This window comes from Drosophila takahashii, chromosome 2L (genome assembly GCF_030179915.1).
Source record: "Drosophila takahashii strain IR98-3 E-12201 chromosome 2L, DtakHiC1v2, whole genome shotgun sequence".
In the NCBI taxonomy this organism is placed as follows: Eukaryota; Metazoa; Arthropoda; class Insecta; order Diptera; family Drosophilidae; genus Drosophila; species Drosophila takahashii.
The window spans coordinates 16,589,591-16,612,097 of record NC_091678.1 but is presented as its reverse complement, the minus strand read 5'-3'; the positions used below and the strand labels follow the sequence as shown (position 1 = coordinate 16,612,097).

General features: G+C 39.9%; 2 protein-coding genes across 2 annotated transcripts; both read left to right on the top strand.

Moving 5' to 3' along the window:
• Window positions 1–1,866: 1,866 nt before the first annotated feature.
• Window positions 1,867–4,867, top strand: TwdlE (TweedleE). Its single transcript, XM_017157830.3, has 3 exons — window positions 1,867–1,988; window positions 2,065–2,285; window positions 3,906–4,867. Exons 1-3 carry the CDS (start codon window positions 1,971–1,973, stop codon window positions 4,258–4,260), a joined length of 594 nt encoding a protein of 197 aa, XP_017013319.1. The 5' UTR covers window positions 1,867–1,970; the 3' UTR covers window positions 4,261–4,867.
• A 3,859-nt stretch (window positions 4,868–8,726) lies between these two features.
• Window positions 8,727–20,778, top strand: LOC108068319 (kinesin-like protein CG14535). Its single transcript, XM_017157807.3, has 7 exons — window positions 8,727–8,960; window positions 10,628–11,034; window positions 12,948–13,278; window positions 14,218–14,451; window positions 15,276–15,866; window positions 16,470–17,502; window positions 18,054–20,778. The coding sequence occupies exons 2-7, from the start codon at window positions 10,693–10,695 to the stop codon at window positions 18,898–18,900; spliced, it is 3,378 nt and encodes a 1,125-aa protein (XP_017013296.2). The 5' UTR covers window positions 8,727–8,960; window positions 10,628–10,692; the 3' UTR covers window positions 18,901–20,778.
• The last annotated feature ends 1,729 nt before the right edge of the window (window positions 20,779–22,507 follow it).

Genomic DNA, 22,507 nt, shown 5'->3' with positions numbered 1-22,507 from the left:
CAAATTGTCATGGCCGGGGCGTAAATTATTAAATAAGAAAAACAGCCCAAAAACAACACTAAAACACGGCAGAGAAAAAAAAAAACAAATTTAAGAAATTCCAAAAAATATTGCAAAAACAACTATAAACAAAAAAAGAGGAGAAAAATTAAATAAAATGCTTATGCAGATGGGGCGACCCAACAAGAGCGTGAAGCTTCGTGGCCAAAACGCGGACAGCAATTACAAAGGCAACAAAACCAGTAAAAACAATAACAGTAACAATAATAATAACAACAAGCCAGGCCAAGTCAAGACAAGACAACCCAACACAACCCGAAAGACAGAAAGAAGCTGGCTAACAAAAGGCCGAAAGAGCATGAAGAAATGAAATAAAACCAACACCAGATTCAGTCCCACTCCAGAGCACAAAGCTATCCCCCATCCCATCCCATCCCATCCCAAAGCAGCCCATTCCCCGAATCGCCGACTAAATGAGAGTGAATCCACATCCATTGAAACTGAAAGTGAATCGTGCCACACGATCCGATCCGATACGATCCGATTCAGAGTCCAGAGTTGGTTACGAGTCCACTGCGATTGGATCCTCCAAATGACCAAAATAACAATTTATACACATAAACCACATATATATAATAATGCAATAAGAAAATCAAAAATGAGAAAAGCAGGAAAGGCCTTGTTTTTTGGCTATCAGCTCGAAAGAGAAATACTCTAAAAGGAATGTTTATGAATATTTTAATTGTTTGATTAAATCAAGAATTTGAAATCACCCTAATAATGAGCTTTAGAATGAAGAAATACAATTTATTTAAATATTATTCTAAAAGGCATTACATGTATAAATTGCAGAGTTCTTCTTTTAATATAATCAACACTACAAATCCAAAAAAAAGTTCTTATTAGTTCACTGTGGATGCTAGTAACCTTTTATAACTTATTGGTATTTACAAATAATAAAGGAAAAAATAAATACATTTTTTTAGATGCGTAAGTTTATGAAAAACACTTGGAAAATACAATCTTAATTGTATTATCTTTATAACGTAAGTTCAAAAAACTTAATTGAATTCAAATAAACATTCAGATTTAAATGCAAGTATCTTTTTTAGTACCTGTATTTATTTTTATTTTGTGTAGTTTTTATTTATTTGTACTAAAATTACATTATGTGATTTTTTAATTGAACATGCTTACTATAAACTAATATCAAGACATTTTGTTTTATATTATGCATATATCTTTTAATGCCCACCATAAAATCTTTTATTTCCTTCCCTTGAAAATAATTGACCCTTAAACTAAAACTTATGTTTATAACAGCTGAAATAACTACCGAATAAACATATTTGATGGCCTTGCTGAAATTTTATCTCCTGCCTCCAGCTTAATTGTGTATACAATGTACCTTTCAAGTTCCTTATTTTCCCCTTGAAAATAATCCTAGTTGCCCCGAAAAAGAAAAAATGCCTGACCACACGAATAAAAAACCACGAAAAAGAAGTAGTTAAAGTTAACCGAAGGAGGAAAAACCAAAAGCCAAGAAATGGTCAGCAGGCGCTGCAGTTTCAGCCGCAGTCTGCGTCGCAGCCAGGAGCTGCAGCCTCGGTTTCCCCACCAGATCATGACTGGCCAACTGCGGCTGGGACTGTGGACTTGGCTTAAACATTTCAATTTCTTCATGGCTATATGCCGCTGCCGCTCTTTGCCAACTGCTCAGCCAGCTGCTCGGTCGACTGAGGCAGCAGCCGAAGCAGCAGCAACAGCGGTCTTGGTCGTCGTCTTGAATTTTACTTAATTTTTATTTCACGCGCTGCGCCGCTATAAAAGAAACTGCAACAATCGTTGTGGCATGCAGTAAGAGGTTCCGCGTCGAAGCAGCACCACATTACCAGTAACCAGTAGCACCGAACCACCTGGAGCAGTGACAAAACCCGAAACGGATATAGCCGAAAATAAAGCCCCCGAAAATGCAGTCCAGTTGTGTGGTATGATCATGTGACCGAGCGAGCTCCCAAGTTTCCGTGATAATGGTGTGTTCTCCTCCTCCGATCTCGTCCGCAGTTAGTGGTCGTCTTAGCCTTGGCTGCCCTGGTGGCCGCTCGTCCCGAGCCGCCGCGTGACTCGTACAGTGCGCCCCCCTCCAGCAGCTACCAGCCGAGCGGACCCAGCGGCGGCTACGGCGCCCCAGCTCCCCAGTACGGACCCCCCCAGCAGCCGCCGGTGGTCCACAAGCACGTCTACGTCCATGTCCCGCCACCAGAGCCGGAGTACCAGGCACCCAGGTGAGTCCAAGGATCGGATATCCTGTAGTCAGTAATATGAGGATGGCTGTAACTATATATACCCTAGAATCTTCTAAAATTATACCAAAAAGTAGAAGTGCTTAATGCGCTTATAAGTTAAATATTTCCCAAATTATAAGAATTTGTTTCATCACAATTTTTAGACTTTATAAAGAAAACCTTAAATTTATTATAAAACTTCTAAATTTATTTTTGGAAATTTTAAAATAATACTCTTTTTGTCTTTCTTAACCAACTATTTAATAGTGCCATAAAAACAAAAATATCTTGGATATTATAATACAATAATACATACGAATACAATAATTGACTTTTAAGAAAGTATTTGCAACTTAGTTTCTACAATATATGTATTCGAATATAATATGGCTAATACAGTCTGTTCAATCTCAAGACGTCCTTTTAAGGTCAGAAAGCTAAGCGTTTTTTAATAAATATGCATAATGAACCATTCATTTGAAATTGTGAATCTTAAGGCAGCTCAAGAAATCCCTTTCCAATAATTTGTTTAGGAACTTGAGATTGCTCATTCTTCTATCCCACATCAAAATCAGTTCAAATTATTCACACAACCCATCAGTGGTGATCCCTTTCCATTTTTCTGCATCTCGCGTGATGGGGAGCGATTACAAATGATCTCGCTTTATTTGTCTTGTTCCACTTAAGATTGGCAAACAAAATGAGCGAAAACACATTGTTGTGTTATGAGTATATAATCCACGCCATTTATGCAGATTCTCTCACAATTCATCGCCGTAAACCAACTAGTGCCGCCAACTCCCAAAGATAATAACTAGACAAATGTTGCAAGACCCGCCGCCAATCATCTAATCCGGCTCAGGGCCCTTTGCCGCCGCACAGCTGTTGCCTCATTTCCAGGGTATTTAGAGGGTCGTTTGCAAGGAGGAAAATTATTTAATACCCGAGAAAACGAAAGCCATCCAACTTTTCTCTCTTTTCTCTGATTCAATGTTTTCTGTCGTCTTCTGCCTGTTTTCAATTGGAGTTGGAAGCAATGTTAATTACCCCGAGGGGGGAATGATATGGCTTTGCAGACCGCCAAACCGTGACTAAAATGTTACCTAAGCTCTCCCCGAGTACTTTTTTATATATCTCAGTCGCATTTCCAAGCTAATTATCAGAAGACGCGGAGGGACAGGAGCGTGATTACCATAGGGAGTTTTATGTAAACCCTCATCTTGAGGTCGTTGTTGTGACAGTCGTTGTCATCGTCACAATGGCCATCGTCTTCATCTGATTAGCCAAAACGACAAGCAGCTGCTGCACCTGGCTCACCATTTTTGGGAGGTCACCATTTATGGTCTTGACATTTGCATACTCCTCGAGGGGAAACTCCTTTCTCCAGCTTTCCTGCTTTTTTCGTGCAGATATGCCAAATTATAGGAAATGTGGTAAACAATTATGTCTGTGTAAATTGTAGGTAAACGGAAGTTGCATTAGTCCTGTAAAAACCGTACAGGTTACCACAAATTGTCTTATATCATAAGATCGATATTAGATTCTTCAACTAGAGATTCCTAAAATATTTATTATTATTTTCAATCAATTAAAACCCGGTATTTCCATTATTTTCACTAGGAAACCCCTGTACGTGCCGCCTCCACAGAAGCACTACAAGATCGTGTTCATCAAGGCCCCATCCCCACCTGCCCCGACCGCCCCAGTAATCCCGCAGTTCCCGCAGAACGAGGAGAAGACGCTGGTGTACGTGCTAGTCAAGAAGCCGGAGGAGCAGCCCGAGATCATCATCCCGACGCCGGCTCCCACCCAGCCCAGCAAGCCGGAGGTGTACTTCATCCGCTACAAGACCCAGAAGGAGGAGACTGGACCCTATCCCAACAGCGTGGCGCCTCCAGCCCCCGAGTACGGAGCTCCAGCTGCCCCTCCCGCCCCCTCTGCGCCCAGCAGCTCGTATGGAGCACCTTCCCACTAAGCGATCCCACGCATCCAATCCAACCCGAATTCCGATTTGCGAATCTCAACCCAACTCATGGCACACTGCATATCTTATGTGTATTATTTTTTGTTCTGTTTCAACGACTTTAACGCGTGACAAAGTTTACCAAGCAACGAAAACCCCTCATCTCCCCCCCAGCTCATATGAATATTACCCCTGTCGATGAGTAATACTTACCTCTGAAGTTGTTTCTACCTATTGTACGAGAAGTATGTTTTCCATCTAGGCTGTTTGTTTCAAATTGTTTGTTTAGTCTTAAGATTAGGTCTTTAAGCGAACGATGCGTTATACACTCACACAAAACACTCGATACACTCACTGCGAACTAGCCTTAGTTATCGATAGAGATATCGATGCCGATACCGAATAACGATATATACATGATACATTTTCATCGCAAATGCATTTTCAACTAGGCAATATTGCACCTTTGCACACTATTTCCATCATTGTAAATAGAGAGTGCGAAACGATCGAAAAGGCAACAAAAAAAACGAAGATAATAATGATACTCAAGTATGTATATGTTAGAAAACAAAACATCAATGGCTAAATAAAAGTTTAACGAATTATCTGTATTAAATTGTTTTTTATTCTACATATTATAAACCATAAATTCTTAAAATTTTGTATTTTTAATCCTCTGCCTCGCAAATGAAATTGTGTTTTCCGCTACAAGAATCAACCCACATGCCACCGTTATTAACAGTAACGCAACGTTGACTTATATGGTCGTATTTGGGTTCACCCGGTTTCCATTTCAAGAAAGGAGCTCTATTTCCAGAGGACACAGATATAAAGACGCCCTTTTCGGCCAAATCGTTGATGCCCAGCGTGTAACTAATATCCCTTTTCAGTTGCGCAGAAATGGCATTGAACTCCTCTTCACTTTTAATAGAAGCCAGATGACCTCCCAACAGCTTACAGGTGTTTATAGCACTGGTCCAATTTTGTTGAAGGTTGTGCTCGATGTAAAAGAATCTAGAGCCGATCCTGTTGAATCTTAGCAACATGATTTTCCTATTGAGTTGGGAAAGGGCATCCATCATCGCACTTTGTTGGCTTTCAATCTTGACCTGTAGAGCCTGCAGTTGTTCTTCAGACTGGTTTTTTACAACTTTCAGTTGGTCTTCTATTTTACTTAATTTAGCCTCGGTTTCATTTAATTTGAGATTGCAAGTGCTCCACTGGTTTTGGTTCTTGGCAATGTAACCGATCAATGGCATCAGTGTTGTAAGGCAGAAGTCACCACATTGATGCGGAGGATCCTGCAATAGGCACACGGATCGACCTGCAACCTCGGATCCTGACAAGGATACGTTAATGAATATTACAATAAATGCGTAGAATAATAAAGTTTTTGGCTGGAACATGCTTGAAAAATTAAACTTCTATGAACGATGGTTGAAAATACACTAATTCTGCACCCACTTAGTGACTTGCGAAGATAAGTGCATTATTATTGATAAGAACGGGTTTTTTAATACATTTTGCAAACATTCTCTTTTTACTTTATTTATATTTAACTACCTTCTGCATTTGATAAGAAAGATACAAATGATTTATAACTATCTTCTGAGTCATATCCGGTGGAGAACGACTCGTCGAGTCAATTTAGACATGTCCGTCCAGTTATACGCAAACTAATCTTTTAGCCATAAAGCTATTTACGTGAATCTTTCCCAGAAGACTTCTTTATATTGTAGGTAATATATAATTATGTTCTAGTTTACCATTAGGGTTTTGAATTTTTGTAATAATTAAAAAGTAAAAGAAAAACTATATAGATTTGCTTTCTTCAAAACTTTTAATCTGCTGCCTCGCAAATGAAATTGTGAGCGGCACTACAACCGTCCACCCACATGGCACCATTATGCACAGAAACGCAGCGCTGGTCTACGTGATCGTATTTGGGTTCACCCGTTTTCCATTTCAAGAAAGGAGCTTTTTTTCCAGAGGACACAGATATAAAAACGCCCTTTTCGGCCAGGTCGTTTATGCCCACTTTATAACTAGTGTCCTTATTGAGTTTCGAAGTGATGGCGTTGAACTCCTCTTCATTTTTAATGGATGCTAGATTTCCTCCCATCAGTTTGCAGGTGTTTGAAGAACTGGTCCAATTTTGTTTAAGGTTGTGCTCGATGTAAAAGAACCTTTGTCCAACCCTGTCGAATTTAATTAATGTGATTTTCCTATTGATTTGAGAAAGGCTTTCCATCACGGCACTTTGTTGGCTCTCCATCTTCACCTGTAGAGCCTGCAGTTGTTTTTCTGACTTTATTTTTACCGCAGTCAGCTGTTCCTCTATTTTGGCCAATTTCGCCTCGGTCTCGTTTAGTTTGAGATTACAGGTGCTCCACTGTTCCTGGTGCTTGGCAATGTGGTCGATAAGAGGCATTAGCGCTGTGAGACAGAATTCCCCACATTGATTTGGCGGATCCTTTAATAAGCACACGAATTGGCTAGTATCCTTGTATCCCGATAAAGATACATTAGGAAGTATTGCAATAGATGCGAAGAAAAATAAAGTTCTCAACTTGAACATGCTTAGAGAGTTAAGTTAAACCGCAAGAGAGGAAAGTTTAAAATACACTGACTCCGGGTGCACTTGCTGGCTTGCAAAGGGAATAAATATTTATTTATATTATTTACAACAATTGATATGGGAAATTACTCGGCAGCGGATATGACTCAAAAGATAAGTCGTTTGTGTTTCACAAAGTTTCTTAATGCAAATCAATCTTTTTGGATACAATTTATCAATTTTTGTTTTTTTATTTGTAAATTATATAACTATAAGATATTAAACATTTATATTTTCCATATTTGGCGTTCATTTCGAATCCAGTTTCAAACTGTAACGCTTTTGGCGCTGCCACCTGATACCCATCCGCTAGATGGCGCCCTCAAGTAACTATAAAACTATTGAGAAAAGTGCTTCCCAAACTGTTTATCTCCTTTCACTCGACTTAAGCTTCGTTTCGTTTGTTTGTTTTGCTTTTTGGCGCTTGGATTACATAAAATTTGATTTGCCCGATGCGGAAAAAGGCTTTTCACGGAATTTCCCTCAAGTTTTATGATAATTAGTAACGAAGCACTTTAACGGCGGATTGGATTACCGGCGTTTTCCTGCAGCTACCTTAATAGCAATCAGCCTGGGCCCCTTTAATTGAGCCGTTGCCGTTGTCCACTTGGTTAAAAAAAAATTGAAAATAAAGGTAAAGGTAAATCCGGACAATCCCCATCCCTTTCCATGTACACATGCTTTTAAATACAAACACACACTCAACAGCTCCTTCACGAGCCTGCCAAATGTAAGCGAACTTAAAAACACATCGTTTGCATTTGGCCCCCTCTCCAAACCCCTCCCACCGCCCACTCCGCCCCTGGAAACCCAACCCCCCTCCATCAGCAGGAACTCCAAGCGGCACTTAAGTGACGCTCCAGCAGCTCAACTATCACCGTGTTCGTGTGTGCTTTCTTATTCTTTTTATTCCAGGTACTCACTCTGAATAAAGGTATATTGTATTTGTGCTATTGGATCTTGAAATGCCGTAAAAGTTATAGTTGTCATTTTCGATGTGGAGACTTATGCGATGACCCTGCATTTTTGATCATTTATCATTTTTTATCATTTTAAATTTACATAATTATAACCTTGAATATTTGTACCTGTATTTATACAATTGTCATTTCAATTACGATTAGTGCTTAAGCCTTGAAAATGTTTGGGAATAGAGGGAATAGATTCCAGGCCTATTTTAACATGCTTACAATTTATTTATTAAAAACAAAGTTAATATTTAACCAAATTCTATACCGAATTTAAATTTCAAAACATTTTAATTGTGTGTTGGTTTTATTTTTTAAACACTATACATAGATCTTGATTTCCTTATCTTCAAACAATTTTGATATAAGCTAAAGATATAAAATATTAATACCTATTAGGATAAATCCATCAATAAATCTTCTTAAAACCTTTTAAAATATCAAATATAAAATATTTATCAAAATTTATATTTAATTCAATCTAATGCTTTATTAGATTTTTAATCTAAAATTGTAAAATCGCCAGACTATGTACATTTTATTGTAGGAAAAAGACGGGGTATCATTCCATTTTTGATGTGTCTACAATATAAACATCATTTACGCTGTTCCTTTTGTTTTAGCCTCGCTGATTTTGTTTACCTGAGCCTCAAAGCTGTCGATGGCCAAAAGGAAGAGATTTTCCGGAAGAGAGCGAAAGAGTGAAAGTCCGACCACCCTTGAGGTCAGGATTTGGGGCATTGCCATCGGTCATCGGTCGCTCGCTCTTATTTTCTGGCACGCCTGCGCCGCGGAGAGGCGGAAAACTCTTGGGAAATTCAAGCCCAAGACGAAGACCGATTCCGAAACCGAAACCAAAAACCCGACTTCAGTTGCCATTGTAATGCCAACGCAGTCGGCACGCGTTTGGCTTTCTCGCCTCGCGGGTTCTTTATTTATTATTCGCTGAAGTGACAAGCCAACAAGAAAAACAACAAAAGTCGAAGAGCAGAGAATCGGGGAAAATCCCAGTGTGTTGGATAAAGTATAAATCATGTGCGAGGAAATCAAGGCAATTCGGAAAGTCGAAGGAGTTGAGCCAAAGATGAAATCAACAGCGAGAAATTGCCAGTCATAAAAAAAGGGTTTGTGTTTGTTCCTGTTTCGTGAGTGTTGTTTGCGTGCGTGTGTGTGTTGTGCCAAAAGGGAAATCCCTTAACCCTCCGGCCCCCCCAGAACCCTTAACCCCTGACTTCAGCTAGACTCCCCTATTGTGCGTTGTGTACAATTAGAAGGCATTGCCAATCGATTTGTGTGAAAAGCCAAAGCTAAAACTCAAAAGGTGGACGACGCCAATCCTGGAATAAAAAAACGGAGCCCGGGAGGGCAAAAAGCAAAGGAAATACCCATATAAAAGAATGGAAAGGCAACCAAAGAAGTTCCCTTTAGTTGGCAGGTGCGCGTAGTCTGAAAAATGAAGTTGAACCGACCCGAAGTTGTTGCCTGTCATTCAAAGGGAATGGCAATATAGAAGAGGCCAAAATGGAGTGGGCAGCTATGAGCTATGAGGTGGGGATGGAGATGGGGAAGTAGGACTGGGAATCGGGGGACAATATTAATGAAAGACGTTGCAAAAATGTCACGTTTCCCCAGTCAAATTGAAATAATAATGAAGGCATTGAAGAAATGTCACGGCCCGCGACTGACAAATAAAAGGAAAAAGTCCAATGGAATTTGCATGAATATCTCAAAAATAAAGTTGAACATAACAAGTAAAGTTGATAATGCCAGTGATATAAAACATAACAAGCTTGATAAGAGACAGGTCTTCATGTAATCCTCACATTCCGAGGGGGAACTCACATCTAACATTAAAAAAAAGTTTGAGTGACACGACAAAGAAAGACCATTACCAAAGAACACTTTTGAAGACATTAAGCAAACTCCTTGGGGGGAAAAAATAATTCATAAATAATTAAATAAAACAATTTAATTAAAATTAATATTTAATAATATAATTCTACAATAATAATACTCTGATGCAGATATAAAAAAGATTTTAAAAATTAACATCAAGAATAAACATAAATTTCTTAGATGCTTTACATAAATACAATCTTCAAAAATAATAATGTTTAATCATTTTAAGTGCAACTAAAAAAGGTTCGAAACTGGAATAACAAAATTGATAAAATGTATTTTAGGTAATAAACAATTTCCAAACTTTTTATAACTCCAACAAATAATTGAAAATGGTTAAAAGTTTAAGCTTCAAACTTTTAATAGCCAAAAAGAACTTAAAAATATGCACAACAACTTTTCAAATAGAATTAAACGGATGTGAAATACGACTGTCCCCAAAGAATACTTGAGAGACAGCGAAGCGCATAATTTGGCAGTATAAAAACCAAAGCAAATTCAACATAAATTTGATTTTATGCACAACATGCTACAAGTGAATAAAACACGAGCTTAGTGACAGTGACAGTGCGAGCGTGATAGTGATGATAGTACAGTGAGGCATATGCCCAATAAACAGATGGCCCATAACCATAAACCGAAAGTGTTATGGCCATTACCGAAGGACCCTTCCCGGCAGCGGCACCAAATAACTTATGCCCATCGGCCCGAACCGAAATCGCAATTTATGACAGGCCCGGCAACTATTTAAAGAACCATAAAACCCTCAGAAAACAAACAAAGTTTATGGGGAGTGACGATTGCATTTTAAGATCCCCGCCATAAAACAAAAGCCAGGATTTGGGCCCCTTATTAACTCCCAATTTTATTCGTTCCCCTTCCCCCAAAAAAGGAAACACAAGTGCTTCCAGCAATAAACTTCCACCGCCAACTGTGGCAACCAATAATCAAGGAACCATGGCCGCTAGTACGTCGAATATGTCCCGGAACGGGGGCTTCTGTGGTGCACTGCAGCGCGCCCCGCCGCCCATGCCGCCGACCCTCATCCGCCGCCTCAGCAGCCGCGAGTGCTACGGCGTGGGCAAGGTGAAGGTCATGCTGCGGGTGGCGGAGCGGGACAGGAACTCCGCCGGAACAGAGCCGGACTTTATGGCCCTGGACAAGAAGAAGCGACAGGTCACGCTCACCGATCCGAGGAACGCGTGTCCTGCGCCGCAGGCTGCCCAGGAACGCGGACCCATGGTGGCCGCACCCAAAATGTTTGCATTCGACCACCTCTTCACCGCGGAGGATAAACAGGTGAGTTTCGTATAAAAATGGGACGCCAATTAAGTCTATTTAAGATTTGTTTTTTTGTTATAAAAATATTTATGCAGATATGTGGTCTTTTCAATTTTTTTTAAGTATTGCGGAGATATTCTTTCCCACTTTCACCCAAAAGTTTTTTATATTCCAAATGAAAGTTGGAAATATTGTTATTTTGATTGATTTTTTCCCTTGTATTTCGGTACAAATAGTGAAGTACCTACTGATAGTAGGCTACAATAGATAAAGGAAAATTTAGTTAACTATAGTTATATAGCTATATAACAATATATGTTTTTTTTTTTTAAGAAGACTTCAGACTGTCTGATTTTCCAAATGTATTCTGTTTAATGTTTATCAGAAATAAATAATTGACCAAATCTTTATTAATTCATATTTTAAAGAATTGTATATAACTGAGACTTGTTTTTGTGTATTTAGAAAAACATTTAAATAATTAATCAGCAGCAAAGTCAAAACAAAACAACCGTTACTATGTAAAACAAATATTAGATTGGTTACTGTTGACATTAAGTATCATGTTTATGCACAAGAACAATATAAAAGTGGTAAATAAACAATATAAACGTCTATTAAGTGTAAATTACTAACTAGACTCTCAGTTGGCATAAAAACAAACATAATATTGACTTTAAGAACCATTCATTATGTACATAGCAATCTGCAAGGATTTATATTTTCAGAGAATTACAAAACTTCAAGCACACTGAAAGTGCCTACAAACTTTTCTAGTTTACTTTCCCTTTAAAATCAACAGAAGTTTCCAGACTTCTCGCGTAGTTATTTGCCTCTGGCACATGGAAAATATTTCCTCGAACGTAAATATTGGGTTGCAATTACAAAAGTTTCATTGTCTGCGGTAATCTTATAGTGGGAAAGAAAATTACAATGGAACACATTTTGCGTTTAATGGATTTATTTTTGGCAAAACGACAAATGTCTCATGTTTGTCTCAAAGTTATGCTATTTAACTTGTTATAAGATTACAAAAGAGGTGTTAGTAATTCCAGAGAATAACAAGTCACCACAAAATACCACAATCAATCTTCATAATTCATGGCAAGCAAAGTTCCTTTCCAAGATTTATGACCCTTGAAGTGCAATCACTCATAAGGCAATCCCTCAGACCAAGGGAAAGAAATACACCCAATAGAATTAACACATACGCGCATTGTCCTCCCCCATCGGATCTAATCAGCAATCGAATTAACCCCGCAATCGAACCCAATTCCAGCCATTAAAGGAAGCCCATTAGTATGCCTTGTTAGCCACCACCCACTGACCTCCACTCCACACCTATTCGTATTCTGTTTCACTGGCAAAAAATACAATAATGTGCAAGGAAAAATAATTACGTACTAACGTGTAATTTTCCTTTAGATAAAGAGGCAATAATTTAGTAGTAGTTTCGATCATCTAAAACATGTAGGGTGCTTATAAGGTGTAAATATGTCTGCATTCTGTGAAGAAATTATTTAGTTTCATAAAAAATACATAAGTTACAAATACATAAATTAAGCAGTTAACTTTAGCATTTAGTATTTTTACTAGAGCTTTTAATTGATCTTAAAGAAACTTAAAAACTATTTAGCATTTACCATTATTATACACGTTAAATGTTGCACTTTACTACTCAACATTTACGGAAAATATTAAAAACTTAAGAAAAATCTTTACTTTTTGAGAGCCAGTCGTTATTATTATATTTTGGTCATTTGTCAATAGCTTGTTATAAACTCGAGAATTATTCTTTTAATGTGTGCAAACTTCTAGACAAAGCTATAATGCCTTTCTATTAGTTATCACTAGCCCATATTTTTTATAATTTTAATTGCCATTAATAATTAAGTGACTAATATTTTCTCTCTGTGCATCGTATATTCCAGTCGGATGTGTGTGCATCGGCGCTAAGCGAAGTGATACCCGCCGTGCTCGAGGGCTCCGATGGCTGCCTGCTGGCCATGGGATATCCCGCCACCGGACAGCCCCAAACGGTGTTGGGGGAGGTGGGCGGACCAGGCAGTGGGAGTGGCAGTGGCAGTGGTGGGGCGTGTTCCCTGGGAGCGGCCCCCTGCGCCATCGCCTGGCTGTACAAGGGCATCCAGGAGCGGAGGCAGAAGAGCGGGGCGCGCTTCTCGGTGCGGGTCAGTGCCGTGGGCGTCAGTGCCACCAGGCCGGATGCCCTCTCGCAGGATTTGCTCATCTCGCATGCAGCCGGTAAGCATATGGCCGGGATGAGGGGCAATTCCACAACGTTTCCAGGTCAACTATTTAATGTGCAACTATTTCATTTAAGCCGGAAGCCATTTTTCTTTTGCGGTGGATAGTTGTATAACTTTTTTCAGTTTGATTAATTGTTTGTGAACAGATAATTTAAATACAAAATGAATTTGTTATTCATTTATTATCCAAATACTAAATTAGCCAAGGTAATTCAACTAAGTGGTCTTAAATAAATTAAAAATATTAAAATATAGGCAAAAATTCAAATTATTAATTTTATCTATTGAAAATATTTAACAAAATTTACCTAACCTTAATTTAATATTCATTTCGGTAGACTACTTAAACTGTCTGCTGTTCAAAGTTGTTTTGAACTTTTGTAAACTAATTAACTAAAATCAGGGGATTAAGGACTAACTTGTTTACCTAAAGAATTGAGAAGTATTCGTCCAGAAAGTGTGAGGGGAAAGCTAATATTACTTAGTTGTTTGCACTTGTAGTTACCCTCGTGCTCAATTTGGCTGCTTTTTGTTTAACTTACCTCTTTGTCTTTAATTTTGGGTAGCTGGTGGCACTGGTTGGTCCACCTGTTAGCAGCCAGCGGGCAGAATCGCCGGCAGAATAAATGGCTCCGTTGTGGGCGGGTGCAGGGGGCGTGGCATAATGTTGCCCCTGGGCCAAACAATGATGATGATGACTGGGGCGGGTCGGGGTCGTAACTGGCCCAATTTGAATAAACTTAACCTGGGCAGCAGTTCCGACTCCCCAACCTTCTTATCATCAACAAGGCCCCCGCCCTTTATCCCCGTAGAATACGGCGTTTATTCCCACATAAAACCTAATGCCCTTTTCATTCACTCCCCGCTACTTTTTTTCGGTCTCAATACTGGAACTCCGGCTGCGACTACGGCGAATACGGCGACTACTACACAGAATCTGACGACTCCCCGGGGATTTATTTGCGTGACGACTTCCTTGGCGGTCCAACGGAACTACGTGCACCCACCGCCGAGCGTGCGGCCCTGTTTCTCGACTCTGCGCTCGCCGGACGCTTAAAAAGTTCCGGTTCCACGGGATCTGGGAGTTCTGGATGTGCCGCCCCCTTGGAGTCCGCCCTCATCTTTACGCTCCACGTCTACCAGTACAGTCTGTCCCGCAAGGGGGGTGGTAAGTGTCCGACACATTGTTGTTATCATGCCCTGCCAAAAGGGGGTGTTGATGGAAATTCTGGAACAGTTAGTGCCTGTAAAAATGCTAAAATATGGCTAGAAATACTATGATATTCATAGCTCTATTCCCTATCTTTCAAAGGATAATTCGATTTATAGAACTTATTTTATTTGCATTTATACATATTATAAGGCCTAAGTTTTAGCCAAAAGTCTAAACTCAGAACATAAATAGATAACCCATATGTCAAGATTTCTGTATTGATTTAAAAATCAAAATCAAATGAATAGTTCAAGATATTAAAATTCGACTGTACTAATATTTACAGATTACCACAAATATGTTTTTAAGTAATATGGACCAACAAGATAGCTATAGTTTTTAAATAATTTTTCAAATAGCAAGTTAAGAACTTTTAGGGTATTTTATTATTCGGCTTTGAAAATGCTCTTTCCCTTCATGTTACTGCTTTTGTTGCTGCCACTTTTGTTGCTGCTGCCACTCAAGTGGCCCGCTAAATGCTTCACTACCACTAGACGGCAGCGCCATTAAAGTGTCGCATTTCCTCCACTCCAACACCCGACGCCACCCCATTTAAACCCACTCCCACCCACTTTCCTTTTATACAAACACAGGGGAAAACAGAAAAATGGGACAATGTATCAGTTAAATATTGCTATTTGATTTTTTCAGAGTTTTTAAAAAGGATATGGGGTTGGGAATATTTAAAGTTTAAAAAAATAATCTTTTCATTTGGAAAACACATTTTATGTTATGATATAAGACACCACTTTTATTTACGGTTTTTTCTCTCTGTGTAGTTGCTGGCGGTCGGAGCCGTTTACATATCATCGACCTGGGCGGGTGTGCGAATCGCAGCGGGGGACTGCCGCTGTCGGGGATCGGGAACATACTGCTGGCGATACTCTCCGGCCAGAGGCATCCCCCGCACAAGGACCACCCGCTGACCCCGCTGCTCAAGGACTGCCTGGCCCCCATCACTTGCCATGTGGCCATCGTGGCTCATGTGCGGCCGGAGCAGAGCTACCAGGACGCCCTCTCCACCATCCAAATCGCATCCAGGATTCATCGCCTGCGCCGCCGGAAACATCGTGTTCCCATGCCCCTGGCGGTGGGCTTGGCCCAGGGACTCGGCGGCAATGGCTCCTCGGCGGGATCGGGGGCGGATCCCTCGAGTTCGGAAATCTCCGCCGACACAGTCATCTATATGGGACCCAATGACGATGCCACGGATGGGGAACATCCGCCCGTATATCTGCCTTCGCTGACGGCGGGGGATAATCGCGGGGTGATGAGTAAAGCCCTCAAGGGGAGTGGGCTGGAGAAGCCCCCCTCGAAGTCCGCCAACAACAGTCCCATGATGATGAAGAAGGCCATGGCGGCGGAGAAAGGTATGTGCAAATCCTTCTTTATATTTTGGGTTCCATAAGAACTATGGTTTCACAACAATTTTTAATAGTATTACATAACATAGTTAGACCAAAGATAAATAATGCCCATGTTACGAAATATACAATGCAATATTTTCAGTGCGAATTTTAGATTACATTATTTTATGGTTAAAAAATGCTAAAGTATGCTCTGAAATTTGATATCAGTCATGCAGATGTCTAATTTCTACTAAAGGATTTCTTCATTTAGAATACCTTTTCGGCAGAAAATCTATATTTTATAAATTTTTTCGTAATTCTATTATAGGATTTCTTCATTTAGAATACACTTTTAGCAAAATATTAATATAAAAACAAATTTTTTAATTATGGAGCGTTTAAATAAATATCTTGTTAATATTTGGAACCTTTTTCCTTGTCCATTTTCAGCCAAAACAAAAATTATGATTTGAAATTATAAATCTCTACTTACTACATATTTTTCGTAAGATTATTATACGAATTCTTTATTTAGAAAAAAATATTAATATTTAAACTACTTTTTTTTTATGTTAATAAATATCTTTTTAAAATGTTGACTATTTTTTCCTTTTCCGATTTCAGTCAAAAAGCTGCCGGGAAGCAATACGGGCAGCCTGAAACGACAGGCGGGAGCAGGAGCCTGCTCCTCGCCACAGATTCCCCATGAGCAACCACAGATGCAGGCCATGGGATCGCCGATACCGATACCACGGCACATGGTGTCCAAGGGATCGATGGTACCCTCGCCCAAGGGATCGCCCATGCGAAGAGCTCATCCGGGAGCGGCTCTCGAACAATTGGAGGCCGGCATGAGGAAAATAACCGAGGAGCAGTGGATCGATGGTCCTCGGGTTTCCAGGGCCAAAGTGGCCGAGGCACGTCATCTGATGAGGGAGGTTAATCATGTGAAACAGTGCGAGACCTGGGTAGATGGTCCCAAATCCCAGTCGTGCAGATCGCTGACAGCCGGCAATCTTCCAGTCGCCGGTGGCAGTCAGACGCAGGGCTACGGGTTCATGGATGCCCACAAAAAGACCATGATTCGTCAGTGGGTGGAGAATCAGACCACGCAAGTCTTCCAAAGTACCGTGTCCGCCAGTAATTCGCCCACTGCTCTGCACTGGAAGCTCTCGCAGTTGAAGCAAAAATCGCTGGACTTACCAGACAGACCTGCTTTCAATCCGGAACCCACCTTGGATCTCAATCAGCCATGCTTCGAGAGTTTACCCCTCCTGGATCCCGCTCCACCGGATGGCGATGAGGACGAGGACAGTGGTCCCTCGGAGGTACCGCCTGCTCTTCCACTACTAGATGATCCTCTCGGCTCCCGGGATATATCGCAGGATAACCTGCACAGAATGCTGTCGCGTCATGTGTCCCGGGAACAGCTCCATGAGGCCGAACTGGTGGCCAGCAGAGCGTCGTCATCACATCATCCATCGCAGCGGAGTATTGATTGTGGGTTGCAAGTCACCGAGGAGGAGATTGCCAGGACCATGTCCAGAGATCACAGCGCACATCCCCTGTCGGCCCTGAGTCACTGCGACAACCTGTCCTTCGTGTCCAGCTTCAACATGGCCTGCGAATCCTTTAGCGAGTGCGGCGAAAGAGCAAGGTGAGTTGGTTTATATTTAACTTAATAGCTAACTAAAATGCATAAAAATGTTTGGTATAAAAATGGTGGGTTTAATGGTTTATCTTTATAAAATTGAGAAGTTTTCCAAAATTAACATTTTTAAACATTTGAATATAAACTTGTTTAAACTTGAAACAAAACTTCTAAAAATACTACAAATATTTGAAAAAATATTATAAAGCTATAAATAAATGCAGTAAAATCAGGAAGTCAATTGCCCGACTATGAGATAGCCATTAAAAAATTTAAGGGCGGACAGTTGGGAATAGGATATTTAACAAGATAAGCCTCCTTTTTAAAGGTTTTTCTATCGTAATAAATAGACGAACGACAAACTGTTTTGATAAGTTAACAATCTTTGGGACTAGTTTTTCACTAGGGCGGATTAAAACTGATTTTTTCAGTTTTAACTTCAAAATTTAGGCGTCACAGACTTTTGCGATTTATAGATTTATAGGCCATACTCTAGGAGTACCCGCGCAATTAATTCCAAATCTAATACACTTTAATTTTTATTTTTCCATTTGTAGACACCAATTTGATCAACTGGCCCGACTGCACGAGATTTTCACCTCCCAACTGGCGATGGCCGAGGTCACGCCCTCTTCCGCCCTCTTCCGCACGGATATTGGAAGCGTGTTCAGTGAGCCCGTCTATCACTTCAATGTGGGCCAGAGTAGCGTTTGCAGTGAACCGGCCTACAGACTGACACCCAGTCCGCCAAAACAGCCGTCTCACAGTCCGAGTCAAGGATCTTTGCCCAGCTTGAATGGCATAATGGAGATAGCTGGAATGGATGATTATGCACTGCTCCGCCAGCCGGACGGAGCTTCCGATCCCAATCTGCAGAAGGGTGAGAAACGATTTACACCACAACACGATGATATTTGCGAATTGGACGAGAAGTCGATGGCAGCGGCGGTGGGCAAGCGGAATTCTCTGGAGGATGCGCAGCACAAGCTGAACGAGATCACGAATATACTGCCCCTGGCGGCCCAGTCGCGACTTCCCCTGCTGCCCCTGAATACCAGTTCCGAGGCCTACGACAGTGGCCATGACTCGAACTCCACGCCGAGGACCTCCAAGCATTCGGGCATCTCCCGGCGGGCAGAGAGTGGCTACCACAGTGTGGCCACCGTGAGGGACTCGGATGAGAGTAGCTTCGCATCCGGCATGTCCAAGGGTCAGCGGCATCGGATCACCATTTCCGGATCCGGAGCCGTCACATCGGCGGGCATTGGGAACTACCAAAGGCAGTGCCACAAGAAGAGGCATCGCCAGGATCAGGCCGGCAATAATAAGGGACTCTGCAACTGGCTGTTGACCCCCTTTTCGTGCACCTATCCAGAGACTGAGGGTGAGATCAGCGATTTTTAAACAGCAACAGCAAAATGACACCGCATCCAAGTCCAAAAGCCCCACCAAAACGTAAAAAAACCGAGCTAGTCCAGCATTCAAAATGGCCAAAAAAGAAACAAGCTAATTTAAACCAAAAAGGAACAAATATCATACAGTTTTAGAAAAACACGACTAGGATGAGGTAGAAGGATAGAGGATCTTTGATAGCGACTGATTAACTTTTACTAGGCGACGACGTCTGCCACAAGAAAAAAAAAAACATATGAAGAAAACCAACCAGAGGGAACGAAAACATGCAATTTTTAAGTAATCTAATAACTAACCCAATTACCTAAATAACTCATAATAAAATCAGTGGGTCGAGCAGCTGTAAGGGAGTCACAAGTTCTTATAGATGAATTTATACAATATTTGGTAGGAAAAGTCTTTCGATAAAGTATACATATCTTTAGCCCCATCTGTACTCGATATTGCCAATGAGCATTATTCAAAAATCCGACTGCTCCAAATCGAAGCCATATCTTTCGAATATCATACAAAAACTTTAAATTTTGTCAGAATTTTTAAAACAGAAAACTTCAACTATCTTACAGTTACTTGACCCACTGCATACGCTATAAATCAATCGAATCAATCACTCACTCACTCACTAAATACACGCATAAGTTCAAACGGGGCTTTAAATATCTTAAGTTGCCAGCTAGCATAATGAAAGATAGTCGGGACAAACATTTAAAGTTAAGAAACTAAGGATCATGGGATAGTAAACCCAAGTTCATTCATAAAAAGAGAAGAAGTCCCGACTATCAATAAATATTGAACATAAATATATTAATAACATAATCAGGCTACAATCACTATGACTTTACAATGCAGAGATACATCTATATATACATACACGCAAACATATTTATATACACACTCAATATACATACATATATCATATAGCTATTTATTGTTTAGTTTGGGTTATCTGTTCGGGCAGTCGATTTAAGATCAAGTATGCTAAATGTTGAATGTTTGCTTATTCAAACGATTTATTGCCAATTATAAGTTACCAAATGTTTAAATTAATTGTTAGTTAGCTAAAGTTATACACATCTACTACTAATCAAGGACAAGAGCGACAAGAACCACTGACTATAAAGCGAAACGGTTTTTGCACAGTAGACAAATGTTAAACATACAATTTTGTTGCCATTTTTGCCTAAATAAACTATGTTACAAAACGAAAAACGAACAAAATGAAATGAAACCAAACGGAAGCATAAGAAAATTCAACAAAAAATAAATAAATTATATATTTATCAGAGATACATATACTATAAGGAATGCGAATCGATGGATGATTTTAAGAAAACCTATTGCATATTCTATATAAATAACATAACAAACATATTAAACAAAACATAATGAGTGCAAGCAAAATGAAAGACGCCCGGAGGTATGCAACAATTTGTGTGCCGCCCGGGGATAGCTAAAATTTTGTGCCGCATTTTGTTCGTTTTTGATTCGATCATCAAACTATAATTAAAATTATCGACATTCCTCCATTGCCTTTTTAGTCAGCGTCATCAGCATATAAACCTAAACCAAGCGAAATGTCTAAGCCATACGAAAACACTAATTATATTGCATTATCCATACATATTTCGTACAATTATTCCACTTATCAAGCGTAGTTAATCACCCACGAAACCCGCTCTCGTATGCTTTAAATTTTAAACATAATCACCAAAAACACAGAATCCCCTTTTCCCCCACCTCCCACACACAAATCTTCTTTCAACCCAAATTGCAATGTGCAGCTTGCAGAATCCAACCTACGTACATATATACGATACATCCAACATACATCTATGATGGAGTCGTCGACTTCGGCGCTGAATACAGACTAATTATTTTTTATAATATAAACAAATTGACAGCTGGTTTTATTGCTAACTGGGTGGGACACGTGAATGCGAAAAGAGGGATGCTCTGTGGGTGGAACCGGTCTATATGGTCTCCATGGTATGGTATATATGGTACGTATTCTGGCTTTTGGCTGGAACCTTGTTTGCCTCAGTTGTTGGGCAAATAAAGTTGACGTTTTATAGATAGAGACATGTGCGATACACCCATCCAATGTGTGTCGTAGATCTAAACGTGGCACCCCCGCGTTTTACCCCCAAAAACAGATGATGGAAACGTGCGGGGCGGCGAATTGTCGAACAATAAAACACGAAAAGGAGAGCAGGACTTTGCAGAAGTGAAGTTTGTATACCCTGCTTAAAGGGGGAAAGGTTGAATAAAGCAACATTTTGTGGGGTAAGTATGTGGAAAAGTCAAGAAAATGTGTTTGCACTCTCCTCAATAAATACTGGAGTCCTTTGTAGTTGATTGAAGAACCCTTAACAGAGATAAATAAAAATGAATTTAACTAAAGCTCGTCTAGAATTTCATTCATTCGCTTTTAGCTTAAGTCTTTTTTAAAAAGGTCTTGAAAAATGTGGGTATTTTAACTTCACTGAAAAACATACAAATTTAATGGAAATAAATATTTAATAAACAATATAATTTCTTTTTTAATTCATAAATTTAGATAGCATTTAGCAGTGAAAGAAATTTTACTTGAAGTTCTGATAAAATTGTTGTAGGTATTAAAATAATTTTAAATCACCTTCGATTGCACAAAAAACTGAGAGTTCAAATAGAGTTATTGTTCCAAAACTTTCAAACTACCCTCATTTCCTAGGGTACAACAATAAAATGTGTTGGCACCTTCTGGCAAATGCCGCGCGTTCTACAATGCGAAAAACTCGTATAAGTAAAGTTCTGCCCCCTCCCCCCATTTACATCCTTCACTTTTCCCATCACCCCCGCCCAATTTTCCCCCTCCAAGGAGCCGGCAGCGATTTTTCTTGTTTGCTGCCTGCGTCTTCGTCTTTTGTCTGCCGCCCTTTTCATGTCGCTTTCCTCGCAAACGTCGCCATTTTTTGCAGCAGCAACTCCATCGCTTCCCGTTCCGCTGCTGCTCGCCGCTTTTTGTACTTTTACAACCCTCTTATCGGGAAAACTTTAAATTTTCGCATTCGCAATTCGCAGTCACAAATGCAAATGATGCCCCGCCCACAATCTACACTATAAAAACGGTAACAAATGTTATATCGCAAATACTCTATAAATTTCTTCCGCAGGTAACTTAACAAGTTGTTATTTATAAAATTGTCCTTTCAATAAATATTCCACAAAACAGGAATAATAATCTATAATAATAATAATTAAGAAAAATACTCTTTAAAAAAAACTGGAGGATCAACGGACAGTCAAACCCCTAAACATATAAATCTATAAAAGAAATCGGATTTTAAGATACGAGAACTTACTACACATTACTGTTCTATTTATTTTACTTATTTACTCTTTTACAAAAGTCACTAAATATAATTTCTACTCTTAATTCAAAGCTAATTTCCATACTTATCGCTCTGTTTTTCTTTAGGTGTTGAAATAAAATCATAGGAATGGGTAACTGCGGGATCCTTTGGCTTGCTCTCAGGGAGTCTGTTCACCATATGTTGCCAATTGAGGCGAAAATCGAAAACTCGTCTATGCTGGAATTGTTTATGACCCCAGCGGATTG